This window comes from Pelobates fuscus, chromosome 11 (genome assembly GCF_036172605.1).
Source record: "Pelobates fuscus isolate aPelFus1 chromosome 11, aPelFus1.pri, whole genome shotgun sequence".
Classification (NCBI taxonomy): domain Eukaryota; kingdom Metazoa; phylum Chordata; class Amphibia; order Anura; family Pelobatidae; genus Pelobates; species Pelobates fuscus.
Window position 1 is genome coordinate 132,464,834 of NC_086327.1, and position 20,730 is coordinate 132,485,563.

Below are 20,730 nucleotides of genomic sequence, written 5' to 3' on the forward strand. Positions count from 1 at the left end.
GGTTGTCATGGTCTAAAATTGGCAATTTCTTACTAATTCTCCACAATTCAAGTGAATAAACCCTTTTTCGGTTATAAGTGAATGAATAACATCATTGTCTAATACAAAACATGATCCCAACTCACTCTGAGAGTAGAAAACAGATGGATTTAGCAGCCCAGGGAGTTTATGTTAACAATTATCTCTATATGTTTCATTGACATATTTATGCTAGATCCATAAATAGGATTTAGCACATATGGGATATATAAAGAAAATGTAGTATATACGAAAGATATATAAATTAGATTTACTGCGGACAATAGATACATAAAGACGTATGGTGGGTATATTTACCAGATTTAGTGATATATTACTACAATTTAAGACAATTCCAGTCTTTTAACGCAGTATAAATGCCAATCAATACGTGGTAAACATGCCATCTGTATGAGAAACGTGACATTATTTGCTATATTAAATTCACCATTCTGAAAGTCCGCAGGACGCGTTGCATTTGGACATCTAAAAGGTCAATGGCTTCTTAAAAACCAGAGAGGTTTCTGAATGTGAGTGAGGTCTTATAACTGAGTGGACACTCCATGACCTGTAAACTGACTGAGAGGTTTCTGAATGTGAGTGAGGTCTGATAGCTGAGGGGACACTCCATGGCCTGTAAACTGACTGAGAGGTTTCTGACTGTGAGTGAGGTCTGATAGCGGAGTGGGCACTCCATGGCCTGTAAACTTACTGAGACGTTTCTGACTGTGAGTGATGTATAATAACTGAGTGGACACTCCATGGCCTGTAAACTGACTGAGAGGTTTCTGACTGTGAGTGATGTATAATAACTGAGTGGACACTCCATGACCTGTAAACTGACTGAGAGGTTTATTAATGTGAGTGAGGTCTTATAACTGAGTGGACACTCCATAACCTGTAAACTTACTGAGACGTTTCTGACTGTGAGTGATGTATAATAACTGAGTGGACACTCCATGACCTGTAAACTGACTGAGAGGTTTATTAATGTGAGTGAGGTCTTATAACTGAGTGGACACTCCATGACCTGTAAACTTACTGAGAGGTTTATTAATGTGAGTGAGGTCTTATAACTGAGTGGACACTCCATAACCTGTAAACTTACTGAGACGTTTCTGACTGTGAGTGATGTATAATAACTGAGTGGACACTCCATGACCTGTAAACTGACTGAGAGGTTTATTAATGTGAGTGAGGTCTTATAACTGAGTGGACACTCCATGACCTGTAAACTTACTGAGAGGTTTATCAATGTGAGTGAGGTCTTATAACTGAGTGGACACTCCATGACCTGTAAACTTACTGAGAGGTTTATTAATGTGAGTGAGGTCTTATAAGTGAGTGGACACTCCATGACCTGTAAACCTACTGAGACGTTTCCGTCTGTGACCTTTGAGTCTACATCTGTTTTAAACGATCCTTAGAATTCAAACAATACGTTCAGCCCTCTCGCCCCCCCCCCCCCCCCCCAGTTCTTGTCACTCTAATCAGGACCAGGCGAGACCCCGGTAAAGATGGTCTATGTTTGATAATAAAGATGCATACATCCATGTACATGGCATTCCTTATATTACTGAGAATTGAATCTGTCATTCTTTCTTAGACTCCCCAAATAAATTGCTTATGGCCTCTAAGACCCCATAATTATCAGCACAACTCCCACACCTACAACTAGGACATGACATTACTCACCTTCAGACATCTTACGAAACTTGTCCTTGGACGTGAACCCCAGGGTCAGACCGAATTCTGAAACAATAGAAGAAATGAGCAGATTAATCTCCGAATGAATGGACTGCCAAAACAGGCCAGGAGAACCAGCCCAGATTCACTCAAGCAGAACATTCTAACTGCCTCTCCAAGAGGTGCATTGCTAATTAACCAGGACTGTTAACACTTACAGTGCTACGACGGGAGAAACATATTTATCTATTGGGATACTAAGTGACACTAAACATTTTTCACCACGCATTTTTAGGTGTTAAAGAGGAACTGTCCCTTCTCTAGTTTACACCATCAAATCAAAAACATAAAAAGTAACCTATAATTTGTGTTACTATTTTCTTCATAAATTGCTCTGTTTCTTTTACATTTATATTAAAGATTTGGCAAACAATATCATAATCCATAATCAAGGCACAGCCAGGGCACACTATGCAAATGAAGAGGAGAAATAATAACATTGTTTCATTTCTCCTCCTCTCTGTATGCTGACAGCCTGGTGTAAAGGGCGGAGCTTATAACAATGATTGACAGGGAGCTAAGATGGAGGTGGCTCTCTCTATGCTGACAGCCTGGTGTAAAGGGCGGAGCTTATAACCGTGATTGACAGGGCGCTAAAATGGAGTCGCCCAGTTGCAGGATAAGAGATGATGGTTTCTACTTTTAAATTAATTTTTCACACCTCACAAATAGAGATTTGCTAAATCCAGGGGATACACATAGCAATCATTCTGGGAAGTGACAGTTTCCTGTTAATGCAAAGAGAAAGAAAGAATTATGGGAGTTGTAGTTCTACCGGAGCAGAGGGAAACATGAATTGCCATTTTGGATTACTGAACGTCAATGCCCATATCTACCTCCCTGTATTATTACTATAATAAATGCTTTGCATGAGGAATTTGATTTGCATTCAATATTTGTCCATAGACAGCGCCATATTGATTATCTTGTCACCAATGGCTAGTGGAAGCCTCGCTGGAAATGGCTTCATGGAGCTGACATCTAAACCTGCTAAACGTGTGTTGGACTTGGTATTTGTTCCTAAATAGACTTCGGCATCGCCGGAATTTGCATTTTGTCCAAAAACATTCAGACAAAAACCAAATTTAAAAAACCACAACCAAAGCGGGATACGGCTGAAAATTCTATAAAGAGAACATACAAAAACACAATAGTGTGATACAGTAAATACAATGTATCTTGCGCTAGTAATAAATGCACTCACGAGATGATGTAGATAAAAGCGCTCATAGGGTGCCTCCCCTGATGGTATGGGGGGCTAGTAATCTCCCTTCCAATACGGAATAGCTGAAAAGTACACGGGACTCCGAATAGGATCAAACTCCAAATTTTTTATTATATAAAAGGTGAAATAAACACCATTAAGATCAATATTAGAAATGCGGTATTAGGTCCTACGCGTTTCGTTCAAGACATGAACTTCATCAGGGACCGCAATAAAAAATAACCACATACAATCTTACAAGCAGTAAAATCATACATAAAAAACAAATTTAGTTTTGTTTTGTGAACCGAATACGTTTTGGGATGAAATTCCAATCTGTGCCGCGGGCAATTTAGCAAATCAATACCTTGTGGGATTGCCATATCTAAGGATATCAAATCAGAGAGCTGTTTACCAGATAGCTCCTTTTTTGATATCCTTATAGCAATCTCATAGGGATTATTGGGCTTTCCTTATTAATCAATAAACTGTGAATTCTGGGAGATTGACCAAAAAATTGCTAGTTTTAGGACAAAAGTAGGAACTGGGAAAAGCTGATTTGGAGAATATTTCCTATTTGGGCTAAAATTTAGATTTCTTTTTTTCTCATATCATCTCTGTGTGATGCAGGAAAAACTGTTTAAGCAACGTTGGGCTTCTAATTTCTCTATTCTTCTCGTATACTGACAATTTTTGTGATCAATGAGAAAAATGCCTATATCCCTATTTTAAGGCAGTAATATGCAATATATCTGCTTGGGGGGGCTCCCAGTGACAACGTGCCTTATTTTGGGATGGGATGCTATGCGTTGGGGAGAGGGCACCATTGATGTCTATCTGATGTACCCACCAATATAGTTATCGATTCACTGAAAAACAAATACTAACAAACTACTACAATTCTGTTTTTATCAATCATGCACCAACATGCTGCAAGACACCCAACCAGACACATACACAGAGTGCTACGGTAGGTGTTCTGACTCCGCTCTCGGCCTCTGTCCTGTTCTGTCACCAGCTAGTCTACAGAGGAATAACTGGGGACTGCGGAACAGTTACAATGGGACTTTCTATCAGATCCGGGGCACTTTAGAAGTATGAGTATGCCGTACAGTACTGACTGAACAGATCATTTACAAATTACAATGCTTCTCTTTTAATTTTTTTTTTTTTTAATTACATTTTGCGATCTTGTGATAATCTGTAAGTAGTGTTGGTGATGACTGGTATCCACACGCACCCTATTTTCTATGATTTGGCCATTATAAGCCCCATTTAGCAGGTCACTGTCAGAGCGCATGGCTTAGGTTTGCAGTGTCTCTGTGTTCAGTAAGTGTGTCTGTGTAGCATGTATTATTCACGGGTCTCCACCTGTCTGTCAGTCTATGGTCTTTATTCTGTATGCTCTAAAAAACAGATCTGGCAGTTTTTCCCTGTTAAATCCCGGTGCTGTCAAAATAAGTTAAAAGGCAAAAACAACCCAATCTGCCGTAGCATGCAGTACAATAAAGCCATCCTGTCTGTTTTTACTTACATAGTTCAAGGCTTTGCTTATAGTAAGCAAGGCTTGTGCATGGGGGGATAATATTTTACTCCCTGCCATTAGAGTTTGGAACCTCCTAAATAAACAGAAAATCCAATTGATCCAACCTTTCTCAGAGTCTGACATGGAAACATAGAATGTGACGGCAGATAAGAACCATTCGGCCCATCTAGTCTGCCCAATTTTCTAAATACTTTCATTAGTCCCTGGCCTTTATCTTTATCTTTATCTTATAGCTAGGATAGCCTTATGCCTATCCCACGCATGCTTAAACCCCTTTACTGTGTTAACCTCTACCACTTCAGCTTGAAGGCTATTCCATGCATCCACTACCCTCTCAGTAAAGTAATACTTCCTGAAATTATTTTTAAACCTTTGCCCCTCTAATTTAAGACTATGTCCTCTTGTTGTGGTAGTTCTCCTTCATTGTGTTGATTCCCTTTATGTATTTAAATGTTTCTATCATATCCCCCCTGTCTCGTCTTTCCTCCAAGCTATACATGTTAAGATCCTTTAACCTTTCCTGGTAAGTTTTATCTTTCAATCTATGAACCAGCTTAGTAGCCCCTCTCTGAACTCTCTCTAAGGTATCAATATCCTTCTGGAGATACGGTCTCCAGTACTGCGTACAATACTCCGAGTATATAAAAAAGTAAATAGGGAGAATTATCACAGAAATCTTTGTTGTGATAAACACTCTTATAAATATATATGGCCTTTTTTATTTCTGTAGAAGATTTAATTTTAAGTTTTAATATGGACGCCATTGTTTAATTAATGACCCAATTATTTTCCAGTTTCCCAGAACCAGACAGTGTTTAGTCATTGCCTTATTTTAGAAACCTGATAAACGGCTTTTTTGGCTCGAATTTAATGCCATGCTATTAAAGTGTCTGTGCCACATGTGCCCGAGCTGGTCAGACAGGGACCTGATCTATAAGAGTCCCGTCTGCTATATCGGAATAATTCTAGTGACAAATAAACAAACACGCTGCATTAATATATCTAAATATTGTAAGAGTACTCCATTATTCAGCGTTCGGTGCTGCCAAGTACAAAATGCAAAGCAGACGGTTACAGGTACAAGTCATCTCTCTTACAAAGTTCTCACAGTTTATTTTTTTTGCTAAAGGCCTCTGGGGTGTAAAACTGAGATTTAATATCATCAGGTGGCAAGTGGAGTAGAACTGGTATTTTTTTCATCACCTGGCCATGGATCTGATGCCCCTCTCCCCAGGGAAATATGGTGCTGCTTAATTCATGACGAGAATTTCTAAACGGTTAATCTTTAGGGCACCGGAGGGCTCTGTGAATAGAACATGAGGTTCACATAGGATTCTGATTGTTTCTGGAAATCAGACCCGCTGGGAACAGAGAGAAAAAATGAACGTTTCAGTAGGTGTGTTTACCCCGAGAGACCCTGGGAAGATGCTCTTGGAATCCGTGAATCTGACATGGGTTCGAAAAAATAAACAGGTGAAAATAGTAGTGGTTCTATTGAACATGCAGACGGCGGAGGTGGTAGAGAACATTAACAAACAATGACGGAAGAGAGTTTAGGATACAAGAGGCGTAGGGTAATTCTCCCTCACCTGGGGGGTTTATTCACTGATTTAAAAATGAACCGAGGCCAATAAACTCGCTCTGTAAAATTTATTACAAAATAGCCAACTTGGAATAAGAGCTGATTTGAGGGATTTTTTTTATCCAAACTCAGGTACTTTGTCCTCCATTTTACAATTTGAAAGGCAAAAAATATGTAATCTTTGGAGCATATTCACTAATTAGAGAATGTTCCTGGATCATGCCGTTGCGAGAGCCCTGGTGATTCTTTGTTGGGTTTGGCATTGAGTTCCGGGTGGCAGTAGGAGCAGCACACCGCAGCCCTTTAACCCCGGCTGCTGTAATAGGTAAGATTATGCTCTGTACCGGTTGGCACATCTGCTGAGTGCCCGGCCTGTGTAACTCGGGGATAAAGAAATTAATGAAGTGAGAGTGCAGTATACAGAATTGTAATCTCTGCTTGATAAATTGGTACACGGGTCCCTGAAGGACAGATAATTCCACCCTTTAGAAATGAACAGCTGGCCAGAACGTGGAATCTCTCTGTCGCCTTAGGAACAGTGCGGCTTTGATCTCTTCAAGGCTCAAAGCGGGTTTGAGACTATCAGCGACAAGCAGGCGTGTAGGTCTCGGCCTGGAGAGCAAGAGATGTTTTGCTTTATTATTTGTGCATTTTCCTTCCACCTCATAAGAGTTGCTGTGTTTGTGAACCCTGGGATGGAGGGATATCGTTCTCTACCGAGGCACGTGGCCAGCCCGGCACATACGTGATGGATGAATGCAGTGTGACTGAATGATGGAAAGAGTACAGGTGCATTCTGGGAATCCATTCCTGTCCCGGCGCCTCATTGGTTAATCCAGAAAGACAGAATAGTAGCCATTGTGCCTATATATTCACAAACCCATTACATAGTTACATATAGTTACATAGTTACATAGGCTGAAAAAAGACTTGCATCCATCAAGTTCAGCCTTCCTCACATGTTTTTGCTGTTGATCCAAAAGAAGGCAAAAAACCCAGTCTGAAGCGCTTCCAATTTTGCAACAAACTAGGAAAAAATTCCTTCTTGACTCCAAAATAGCAGTCAGATATCTCCTTGGATCAAGCAGCTATTACCATTAATACCTTTTTTTTTATACCCCATTGTCTATATTTATGTCCATTGTCTATATGTATACCCCATTGTCTGTATTTATACCCCATTGTCTGTATTTATACCCCATTGTCTGTATTTATACCCACTGTCTATATTTATACTCACTGTCTATATTTATACTACATTGTCTGTATTTATACCCCATTGTCTATATTTATACCCCATTGTCTGTATTTATACCCCACTGTCTATATTTATACCCCATTGTCTGTATTTATACCCACTGTCTATATTTATACTCACTGTCTATATTTATACTACATTGTCTGTATTTATACCCCATTGTCTATATTTATACCCCATTGTCTGTATTTATACCCCACTGTCTATATTTATACCCCATTGTCTGTATTTATACCCACTGTCTATATTTATACTCACTGTCTATATTTATACCCCATTGTCTATATTTATACTACATTGTCTATATTTATACTCACTGTCTATATTTATACCCCATTGTCTATATTTATACCCCATTGTCTATATTTATACTACATTGTCTATATTTATACTCACTGTCTATATTTATACCCCATTGTCTGTATTTATACCCCATTGTCTATATTTATACCCCATTGTCTATATTTATACCCCATTGTCTATATTTATACTCACTGTCTATATTTATACCCCATTGTCTGTATTTATACCCCATTGTCTATATTTATACCCCATTGTCTATATTTATACTCACTGTCTATATTTATACCCCATTGTCTATATTTATACTCATTGTCTATATTTATACCCACTGTCTATATTTATACCCCATTGTCTGTATTTATACCCCATTGTCTATATTTATACCCCATTGTCTGTATTTATACCCCATTGTCTGTATTTATACCCCATTGTCTGTATTTATACCCCATTGTCTATATTTATACCCCATTGTCTATATTTATACCCCATTGTCTGTATTTATACCCCATTGTCTGTATTTATACCCCATTGTCTGTATTTATACCCCATTGTCTATATTTATACCCCATTGTCTGTATTTATACCCCATTGTCTATATTTATACCCCATTGTCTGTATTTATACCCCATTGTCTATATTTATACCCCATTGTCTGTATTTATACCCCATTGTCTATATTTATACCCCATTGTCTATATTTATACCCCATTGTCTGTATTTATACCCCATTGTCTATATTTATACCCCATTGTCTGTATTTATACCCCATTGTCTGTATTTATACCCCATTGTCTATATTTATACCCCATTGTCTGTATTTATACCCCATTGTCTATATTTATACCCCATTGTCTATATTTATACCCCATTGTCTGTATTTATACCCCATTGTCTGTATTTATACCCCATTGTCTATATTTATACCCCATTGTCTGTATTTATACCCCATTGTCTATATTTATACCCCATTGTCTATATTTATACCCCATTGTCTGTATTTATACCCCATTGTCTGTATTTATACCCCATTGTCTATATTTATGTCCATTGTCTGTATTTATACCCCATTGTCTATATTTATACCCCATTGTCTGTATTTATACCCCATTGTCTGTATTTATACCCCATTGTCTATATTTATACCCCATTGTCTATATTTATACCCCATTGTCTATATTTATACTACATTGTCTATATTTATACCCCATTGTCTGTATTTATACCCCATTGTCTGTATTTATACCCCATTGTCTATATTTATACCCCATTGTCTATATTTATACCCCATTGTCTGTATTTATACTCACTGTCTATATTTATACCCCATTGTCTATATGTATACCCCATTGTCTGTATTTATACCCCATTGTCTATATTTATACTACATTGTCTATATTTATACCCCATTGTCTATATTTATACCCCATTGTCTATATTTATACCCCATTGTCTGTATTTATACCCCATTGTCTGTATTTATACCCCATTGTCTGTATTTATACCCCATTGTCTGTATTTATACCCCATTGTCTATATTTATACTCACTGTCTATATTTATACCCCATTGTCTATATTTATACTACATTGTCTATATTTATACCCCATTGTCTGTATTTATACCCCATTGTCTGTATTTATACCCCATTGTCTATATTTATACCCCATTGTCTGTATTTATACCCCATTGTCTATATTTATACCCCATTGTCTATATTTATACCCCATTGTCTGTATTTATACCCCATTGTCTATATTTATACCCCATTGTCTGTATTTATACCCCATTGTCTGTATTTATACCCCATTGTCTATATTTATACCCCATTGTCTATATTTATACTCACTGTCTATATTTATACCCCATTGTCTGTATTTATACCCCATTGTCTATATTTATACCCCATTGTCTATATTAATACACATCCTCTGTTGTCCGTATTACTGCATTCTCCTATCATTCCTTCAATCCATCCATGTGTTTTTTTTTGTTTTGCACTCAGTCCTATTATTGCTCCGCATCCAGTAGAATATAACTCTGAAAGTCGGGCCCGGATCCTTAGCAGAGACTTATTAAATATCACTTAGCTACTTTTTATTTTTTACAAACTATTGATTTGTATTAGATTGGCTGAGCGATTATCCGCCAATTAAAGTTTCAGACGCTACATCAGTTAAATAGGCACATTTTCATTTCAATTATATCTTCGTAAGAATGGAGAAACATCTGGTCTCCTACAAATACAGTTTACAAAATGAGTTTGTGGTTGACCGTTTCCCTGCTGGCATAGACCGTGTGTGCGGCGTTATATTGGCGACATACAGATAATACTTCGATAATAATTTCTGGAGTCGTCAGTGACATATTCTGATAAATGGGAACAGAGATAATAAATAAAGACAATGTCCCTTTAACTTGTCTCCCTGTGTTACTGATCCTAAATGTATTCACTATAATAACATATGTAAGGATAATAATATCCTTCTCCCCACACGCTAACATCATACAATCATTAATCACAGGCTGACTTATTCTGATCATTATTATTTCAGTGGCGGGGGGGCATTATTTTAGGACAAGTTTTGTGGGTGCCTTTGCTATATCTGCGCCCCCACCCCCTCCTCCCTTCCATCACGGTCTTAGACCATTGACATTTCTGCTACACAAGTCTTGTAAGAATTAATTATGGATGACCACAAAGAAGTTATAACATGAAGTCATCTCGTACATTGAAATCGGGGAAGGTGACAGCTTACAGATATCTGTCCGAAGTCTTGGATTTACTCTTTAAATGACACGTGTTACTAATAAATACTCCTGGCAGCTGGTGCGGTCTTAGATTTGATGTCGGTGTAGATGGGAATCTTGGTGGGAATTGGGTTAAAGGGTTAATCACGGCTGGGTCTCGCCGCTCGGTGAGGTGTGCTCGGTGAGGTGTGCTCGGTGATGCTCTTTACACCGGGGTGATTAATATGATGACACTGCAGAGCATATGGCAGTTAAAGTCTGTTTATGTGCCATTTCCAGGACATCAAACAAAGGACCTGGCTGGGGTCACCTTGTCTCTGCCACTTCCTAATAAGCCGCTCACATCAAGGTCTCACAGGTTCTGCTCTACAGCTTGCAGGGAACACATTGTGCATACCTACCAAGTGTCCTGATTTAGGAAGGACAGTCTATAAGGGCCCTGATCTCTCTGTCCCTCTTTTCTATCCTAATGTCCCTCTTTTCTAGGAGCTCCATATTATTGGTGTGTTTGAGTGTATAACAGAGCTCCACAGCAATAATACTCCCAGTAATGTGTCTGAGTGTATAACAGAGCTCCACAGCAATAATACTCCCAGTAATGTGTCTGAGTGTATAACAGAGCTCCACAGCAATAATACTCCCAGTAATGTGTCTGAGTGTATAACAGAGCTCCACAGCAATAATACTCCCAGTAATGTGTCTGAGTGTATAACAGAGCTCCACAGCAATAATACTCCCAGTAATGTGTCTGAGTGTATAACAGAGCTCCACAGCAATAATACTCCCAGTAATGTGTCTGAGTGTATAACAGAGCTCCACAGCAATAATACTCCCAGTAATGTGTCTGAGAGTGTAACAGAGCTCCACAGCAATAATACTCCCAGTAATGTGTCTGAGTGTATAACAGAGCTCCACAGCAATAATACTCCCAGTAATGTGTCTGAGTGTATAACAGAGCCCCACAGCAATAATACTCCCAGTAATGTGTCTGAGTGTATAACAGAGCTCCACAGCAATAATACTCCCAGTAATGTGTCTAAGTGTATAACAGAACTCCCCAGCAATAATACTCCCAGTAATGTGTCTGAGTGTATAACTGAGCTCCACAGCAATAATACTCCCAGTAATGTGTCTGAGTGTATAACAGAGCTCCACAGCAATAATACTCACAGTAATGTGTCTGAGTGTATAACAGAGCTCCACAGCAATAATACTCCCAGTAATGTGTCTGAGTGTATAACAGAGCTCCACAGCAATAATACTCCCATTAATGTGCCTGAATGTATAACAGAGCTCCACAGCGATAATACTCCCAGTAATGTGACAGTGTATAACAGAGCTCCACAGTAATAATACTCCCAGTAACGTGTCTGAGTGTATAACAGAGCTCCACAGCAATAATACTCCCAGTAACGTGTCTGAGTGTATAACAGAGCTCCCCAGCAATAATACTCCCAGTAATGCGTCTGAGTGTATAACAGAGCTCCACAGCAATAATACTCCCAGTAATGTGTCTGAGTGTATAACAGAGCTCCACAGCAATAATACTCTCAGTAATGTGTCTGAGTGTATAACATAGCTCCACAGCAATAATACTCCCAGTAACGTCTCTGAGTGTATAACAGAGCTCCCCAGCAATAATACTCCCAGTAATGCGTCTGAGTGTATAACAGAGCTCCACAGCAATAATACTCCCAGTAATGTGTCTGAGTGTATAACAGAGCTCCACAGCAATAATACTCTCAGTAATGTGTCTGAGTGTATAACAGAGCTCCACAGCAATAATACTCCCAGTAATGTGACAGTGTATAACAGAGCTCCACAGTAATAATACTCCCAGTAACGTGTCTGAGTGTATAACAGAGCTCCACAGCAATAATACTCCCAGTAATGTGTCTGAGTGTATAACAGAGCTCCACAGCAATAATACTCTCAGTAATGTGTCTGAGTGTATAACAGAGCTCCACAGCAATAATACTCCCAGTAACGTGTATGAGTGTATAACAGAGCTCCCCAGCAATAATACTCCCAGTAATGCGTCTGAGTGTATAACAGAGCTCCACAGTAATAATACTCCCAGTAATGTGTCTGAGTGTATAACAGAGCTCCACAGCAATAATACTCCCAGTAATGTGTCAGAGTGTATAACAGAGCCCACAGCAATAATACTCCCAGTAATGTGTCTGAGTGTATAACAGAGCTCCACAGCAATAATACTCCCAGTAATGTGTCTGAGTGTATAACAGAGCCCACAGCAATAATACTCCCAGTAATGTGTCTGAGTGTATAACAGAGCTCCACAGCAATAATACTCCCAGTAATGTGTCTGAGTGTATAACGGAGCTCCCCAGCAATAATACTCCCAGTAATGTGTCTGAGTGTATAACAGAGCCCCACAGCAATAATACTCCCAGTAATGTGTCTGAGCGTATAACAGAGCTCCACAGCAATAATACTCCCAGTAATGTGTCTGAGTGTATAACAGAGCCCCACAGCAATAATACTCCCAGTAATGTGTCTGAGTGTATAACAGAGCTCCACAGCAATAATACTCCCAGTAATGTGTCTGATTGTATAACAGAGCCCCACAGTAATAATACTCCCAGTAATGTGTCTGAGTGTATAACAGAGCTACACAGCAATAATACTCCCAGTAATGTGTCTGAGTGTATAACCGAGCTCCACAGCAATAATACTCCCAGTAATGTGTCTGAGTGTATAACAGAGCCCCACAGCAATAATACTCCCAGTAATGTGTCTGAGTGTATAACAGAGCTCCACAGCAATAATACTCCCAGTAATGTGTCTGAGTGTATAACAGAGCTCCACAGCAATAATACTCCCAGTAATGTGTCTGAGTGTATAACAGAGCTCCACAGCAATAATACTCCCAGTAATGTGTCTGAGTGTATAACAGAGCTCCACAGCAATAATACTCCCAGTAATGTGTCTGAGTGTATAACAGAGCTCCACAGCAATAATACTCCCAGTAATGTGTCTGAGTGTATAACAGAGCTCCACAGCAATAATACTCCCAGTAATGTGTCTGAGAGTGTAACAGAGCTCCACAGCAATAATACTCCCAGTAATGTGTCTGAGTGTATAACAGAGCTCCACAGCAATAATACTCCCAGTAATGTGTCTGAGTGTATAACAGAGCCCCACAGCAATAATACTCCCAGTAATGTGTCTGAGTGTATAACAGAGCTCCACAGCAATAATACTCCCAGTAATGTGTCTGAGTGTATAACAGAGCTCCACAGCAATAATACTCCCAGTAATGTGTCTGAGTGTATAACAGAGCTCCACAGCAATAATACTCCCAGTAATGTGTCTAAGTGTATAACAGAACTCCCCAGCAATAATACTCCCAGTAATGTGTCTGAGTGTATAACTGAGCTCCACAGCAATAATACTCCCAGTAATGTGTCTGAGTGTATAACAGAGCTCCACAGCAATAATACTCACAGTAATGTGTCTGAGTGTATAACAGAGCTCCACAGCAATAATACTCCCAGTAATGTGTCTGAGTGTATAACAGAGCTCCACAGCAATAATACTCCCATTAATGTGCCTGAATGTATAACAGAGCTCCACAGCGATAATACTCCCAGTAATGTGACAGTGTATAACAGAGCTCCACAGTAATAATACTCCCAGTAACGTGTCTGAGTGTATAACAGAGCTCCACAGCAATAATACTCCCAGTAACGTGTCTGAGTGTATAACAGAGCTCCCCAGCAATAATACTCCCAGTAATGCGTCTGAGTGTATAACAGAGCTCCACAGCAATAATACTCCCAGTAATGTGTCTGAGTGTATAACAGAGCTCCACAGCAATAATACTCTCAGTAATGTGTCTGAGTGTATAACATAGCTCCACAGCAATAATACTCCCAGTAACGTCTCTGAGTGTATAACAGAGCTCCCCAGCAATAATACTCCCAGTAATGCGTCTGAGTGTATAACAGAGCTCCACAGCAATAATACTCCCAGTAATGTGTCTGAGTGTATAACAGAGCTCCACAGCAATAATACTCCCAGTAATGTGTCTGAGTGTATAACAGAGCTCCACAGCAATAATACTCCCAGTAATGTGTCTGAGTGTATAACAGAGCTACAGAGTAATAATACTCCCAGTAATGTGTCTGAGTGTATAACAGAGCTCCACAGCAATAATACTCTCAGTAATGTGTCTGAGTGTATAACAGAGCTCCACAGCAATAATACTCCCAGTAATGTGACAGTGTATAACAGAGCTCCACAGTAATAATACTCCCAGTAACGTGTCTGAGTGTATAACAGAGCTCCACAGCAATAATACTCCCAGTAATGTGTCTGAGTGTATAACAGAGCTCCACAGCAATAATACTCTCAGTAATGTGTCTGAGTGTATAACAGAGCTCCACAGCAATAATACTCCCAGTAACGTGTATGAGTGTATAACAGAGCTCCCCAGCAATAATACTCCCAGTAATGCGTCTGAGTGTATAACAGAGCTCCACAGTAATAATACTCCCAGTAATGTGTCTGAGTGTATAACAGAGCTCCACAGCAATAATACTCCCAGTAATGTGTCAGAGTGTATAACAGAGCCCACAGCAATAATACTCCCAGTAATGTGTCTGAGTGTATAACAGAGCCCCACAGCAATAATACTCCCAGTAATGTGTCTGAGTGTATAACAGAGCCCACAGCAATAATACTCCCAGTAATGTGTCTGAGTGTATAACAGAGCTCCACAGCAATAATACTCCCAGTAATGTGTCTGAGTGTATAACGGAGCTCCCCAGCAATAATACTCCCAGTAATGTGTCTGAGTGTATAACAGAGCCCCACAGCAATAATACTCCCAGTAATGTGTCTGAGCGTATAACAGAGCTCCACAGCAATAATACTCCCAGTAATGTGTCTGAGTGTATAACAGAGCCCCACAGCAATAATACTCCCAGTAATGTGTCTGAGTGTATAACAGAGCTCCACAGCAATAATACTCCCAGTAATGTGTCTGATTGTATAACAGAGCCCCACAGTAATAATACTCCCAGTAATGTGTCTGAGTGTATAACAGAGCTACACAGCAATAATACTCCCAGTAATGTGTCTGAGTGTATAACCGAGCTCCACAGCAATAATACTCCCAGTAATGTGTCTGAGTGTATAACAGAGCCCCACAGCAATAATACTCCCAGTAATGTGTCTGAGTGTATAACAGAGCTCCGCAGCAATAATACTCCCAGTAATGTGTCTGGGTGTATAACAGAGCTACACAGCAATAATACTCCCAGTAATGTGTCAGAGTGTATAACAGAGCTCCACAGCAATAATACTCCCAGTAATGTGTCTGGGTGTATAACAGAGCTCCACAGCAATAATACTCCCAGTAATGTGTCTGAATGTATAACAGAGCTCCACAGCAATAATACTCCCAGTAATGTGTCTGAGTGTATAACAGAGCTCCACAGCAATAATACTCCCAGTAATGTGTCTGAGTGTATAACAGAGCTCCACAGTAATAATACTCCCAGTAATGTGTCTGAGTGTATAACAGAGCTACACAGCAATAATACTCCCAGTAATGTGTCTGAGTGTATAACAGAGCTCCACAGCAATAATACTCCCAGTAATGTGTATGCGTGTATAACAGAGCTCCACAGCAATAATACTCCCAGTAATGTGACTGAGTGTATAACAGAGCTCCACAGCAATAATACTCCCAGTAATGTGTCTGAGTGTATAACAGAGCTCCACAGCAATAATACTCCCAGTAATGTGTCTGAGTGTATAACAGAGCTCCACAGCAATAATACTCCCAGTAATGTGTCTGAGTGTATAACAGAGCCCCACAGCAATAATACTCCCAGTAATGTGTCTGAGTGTATAACAGAGCTCCACAGCAATAATACTCCCAGTAATGTGTCCGAGTGTATAACAGAGCCCCACAGCAATAATACTCCCAGTAATGTGTCTGAGTGTATAACAGAGCTCCACAGCAATAATACTCCCAGTAATGTGTCTCAGTGTATAGCAGAGCTCCACACTAATAATACTCCCAGTAATGTGTCCGAGTGTATAACATAGCTCCACAGCAATAATACTCCCAGTAATGCGTCTGAGTGTATAACAGAGCTCCACAGCAATAATACTCCCAGTAATGTGTCTGAGTGTATAACAGAGCTCCACAGCAATAATACTCCCAGTAATGTGAGGTATAACAGAGCCCCACAGTAATAATACTCCCAGTAATGTGAGGTATAACAGAGCCCCACAGTAATAATACTCCCAGTAATGTTTCTGAGTGTATAACAGAGCTCCACAGCAATAATACTCCCAGTAATGTGTATGAGTGTATAACAGAGCTCCCCAGCAATAATACTCCCAGTAATGCGTCTGAGTGTATAAAAGAGCCCCACAGCAATAATACTCCCAGTAATGTGTCTGTGTGTATAACAGAGCTCCACAGCAATAATACTCCCAGTAATGTGTCTGAGTGTATAACAGAGCTCCACAGCAATAATACTCCCAGTAATGTGTCAGAGTGTATAACAGAGCCCACAGCAATAATACTCCCAGTAATGTGTCTGAGTGTATAACAGAGCTCCACAGCAATAATACTCCCAGTAATGTGTCTGAGTGTATAACAGAGCCCACAGCAATAATACTCCCAGTAATGTGTCTGAGTGTATAACAGAGCTCCACAGCAATAATACTCCCAGTAATGTGTCTGAGTGTATAACGGAGCTCCCCAGCAATAATACTCCCAGTAATGTGTCTGAGTGTATAACAGAGCCCCACAGCAATAATACTCCCAGTAATGTGTCTGAGCGTATAACAGAGCTCCACAGCAATAATACTCCCAGTAATGTGTCTGAGTGTATAACAGAGCCCCACAGCAATAATACTCCCAGTAATGTGTCTGAGTGTATAACAGAGCTCCACAGCAATAATACTCCCAGTAATGTGTCTGATTGTATAACAGAGCCCCACAGTAATAATACTCCCAGTAATGTGTCTGAGTGTATAACAGAGCTACACAGCAATAATACTCCCAGTAATGTGTCTGAGTGTATAACCGAGCTCCACAGCAATAATACTCCCAGTAATGTGTCTGAGTGTATAACAGAGCCCCACAGCAATAATACTCCCAGTAATGTGTCTGAGTGTATAACAGAGCTCCGCAGCAATAATACTCCCAGTAATGTGTCTGGGTGTATAACAGAGCTACACAGCAATAATACTCCCAGTAATGTGTCAGAGTGTATAACAGAGCTCCACAGCAATAATACTCCCAGTAATGTGTCTGGGTGTATAACAGAGCTCCACAGCAATAATACTCCCAGTAATGTGTCTGAATGTATAACAGAGCTCCACAGCAATAATACTCCCAGTAATGTGTCTGAGTGTATAACAGAGCTCCACAGCAATAATACTCCCAGTAATGTGTCTGAGTGTATAACAGAGCTCCACAGTAATAATACTCCCAGTAATGTGTCTGAGTGTATAACAGAGCTACACAGCAATAATACTCCCAGTAATGTGTCTGAGTGTATAACAGAGCTCCACAGCAATAATACTCCCAGTAATGTGTATGCGTGTATAACAGAGCTCCACAGCAATAATACTCCCAGTAATGTGTCTGAGTGTATAACAGAGCTCCACAGCAATAATACTCCCAGTAATGTGTCTGAGTGTATAACAGAGCTCCACAGCAATAATACTCCCAGTAATGTGTCTGAGTGTATAACAGAGCCCCACAGCAATAATACTCCCAGTAATGTGTCTGAGTGTATAACAGAGCTCCACAGCAATAATACTCCCAGTAATGTGTCCGAGTGTATAACAGAGCCCCACAGCAATAATACTCCCAGTAATGTGTCTGAGTGTATAACAGAGCTCCACAGCAATAATACTCCCAGTAATGTGTCTCAGTGTATAGCAGAGCTCCACACTAATAATACTCCCAGTAATGTGTCCGAGTGTATAACATAGCTCCACAGCAATAATACTCCCAGTAATGCGTCTGAGTGTATAACAGAGCTCCACAGCAATAATACTCCCAGTAATGTGTCTGAGTGTATAACAGAGCTCCACAGCAATAATACTCCCAGTAATGTGAGGTATAACAGAGCCCCACAGTAATAATACTCCCAGTAATGTGAGGTATAACAGAGCCCCACAGTAATAATACTCCCAGTAATGTTTCTGAGTGTATAACAGAGCTCCACAGCAATAATACTCCCAGTAATGTGTATGAGTGTATAACAGAGCTCCCCAGCAATAATACTCCCAGTAATGCGTCTGAGTGTATAAAAGAGCCCCACAGCAATAATACTCCCAGTAATGTGTCTGTGTGTATAACAGAGCTCCACAGCAATAATACTCCCAGTAATGTGTCTGATTGTATAACAGAGCCCCACAGCAATAATACTCCCAGTAATGTGTCTGAGTGTATAACAGAGCTCCACAGCAATAATACTCCCAGTAATGTGTCTGAGTGTATAACAGAGCCCCGCAGTAATAATACTCCCAGTAATGTGTCTGAGTGTATAACAGAGCTCCACAGCAATAATACTCCCAGTAATGTGTATGTGTGTATAACAGAGCCCCACAGCAATAATACTCCCAGTAATGTGTCTGAGTGTATAACAGAGCTCCACAGCAATAATACTCCCAGTAATGTGTCTGAGTGTATAACAGAGCCCCGCAGTAATAATACTCCCAGTAATGTGTCTGAGTGTATAACAGAGCTACACAGTAATAATACTCCCAGTAATGTGTCTGAGTGTATCACAGAGCTCCACAGCAATAATACTCCCAGTAATGTGTCTGAGTGTATCACAGAGCTCCACAGCAATAATACTCCCAGTAATGTGTCTGAGTGTATAACAGAACTCCCCAGCAATAATACTCCCAGTAATGTGTCTGAGTGTATAACAGAGCTACACAGTAATAATACTCCCAGTAATGTGTCTGAGTGTATCACAGAGCTCCACAGCAATAATACTCCCAGTAATGTGTCTCAGTGTATAACAGAGCTCCACAGCAATAATACTCCCAGTAATGTGTCTGAGTGTATAACAGAGCTCCACAGCAATAATACTCTCAGTAATGTGTCTGAGTGTATAACAGAGCTCCACAGCAATAATACTCCCAGTAACGTGTATGAGTGTATAACAGAGCTCCCCAGCAATAATACTCCCAGTAATGCGTCTGAGTGTATAACAGAGCTCCACAGTAATAATACTCCCAGTAATGTGTCTGAGTGTATAACAGAGCTCCACAGCAATAATACTCCCAGTAATGTGTCAGAGTGTATAACAGAGCCCACAGCAATAATACTCCCAGTAATGTGTCTGAGTGTATAACAGAGCCCCACAGCAATAATACTCCCAGTAATGTGTCTGAGTGTATAACAGAGCCCACAGCAATAATACTCCCAGTAATGTGTCTGAGTGTATAACAGAGCTCCACAGCAATAATACTCCCAGTAATGTGTCTGAGTGTATAACGGAGCTCCCCAGCAATAATACTCCCAGTAATGTGTCTGAGTGTATAACAGAGCCCCACAGCAATAATACTCCCAGTAATGTGTCTGAGCGTATAACAGAGCTCCACAGCAATAATACTCCCAGTAATGTGTCTGAGTGTATAACAGAGCCCCACAGCAATAATACTCCCAGTAATGTGTCTGAGTGTATAACAGAGCTCCACAGCAATAATACTCCCAGTAATGTGTCTGATTGTATAACAGAGCCCCACAGTAATAATACTCCCAGTAATGTGTCTGAGTGTATAACAGAGCTACACAGCAATAATACTCCCAGTAATGTGTCTGAGTGTATAACCGAGCTCCACAGCAATAATACTCCCAGTAATGTGTCTGAGTGTATAACAGAGCCCCACAGCAATAATACTCCCAGTAATGTGTCTGAGTGTATAACAGAGCTCCGCAGCAATAATACTCCCAGTAATGTGTCTGGGTGTATAACAGAGCTACACAGCAATAATACTCCCAGTAATGTGTCAGAGTGTATAACAGAGCTCCACAGCAATAATACTCCCAGTAATGTGTCTGGGTGTATAACAGAGCTCCACAGCAATAATACTCCCAGTAATGTGTCTGAATGTATAACAGAGCTCCACAGCAATAATACTCCCAGTAATGTGTCTGAGTGTATAACAGAGCTCCACAGCAATAATACTCCCAGTAATGTGTCTGAGTGTATAACAGAGCTCCACAGTAATAATACTCCCAGTAATGTGTCTGAGTGTATAACAGAGCTACACAGCAATAATACTCCCAGTAATGTGTCTGAGTGTATAACA

The 20,730-nt window shown here is 40.1% G+C and overlaps 1 protein-coding gene across 2 annotated transcripts in view; it reads right to left on the bottom strand.

Moving 5' to 3' along the window:
- Nucleotides 1-20,730, bottom strand: part of KIRREL3 (kirre like nephrin family adhesion molecule 3) — a 692,535-nt gene that overhangs the window by 287,181 nt on the left and 384,624 nt on the right. For both annotated transcript variants that reach the window (XM_063437213.1, XM_063437212.1), the window contains exon 2: nt 1,714-1,770. In XM_063437213.1, the coding sequence (XP_063293283.1) occupies nt 1,714-1,770 (57 nt within the window). The remainder of the gene's footprint in view (nt 1-1,713; nt 1,771-20,730) is intronic.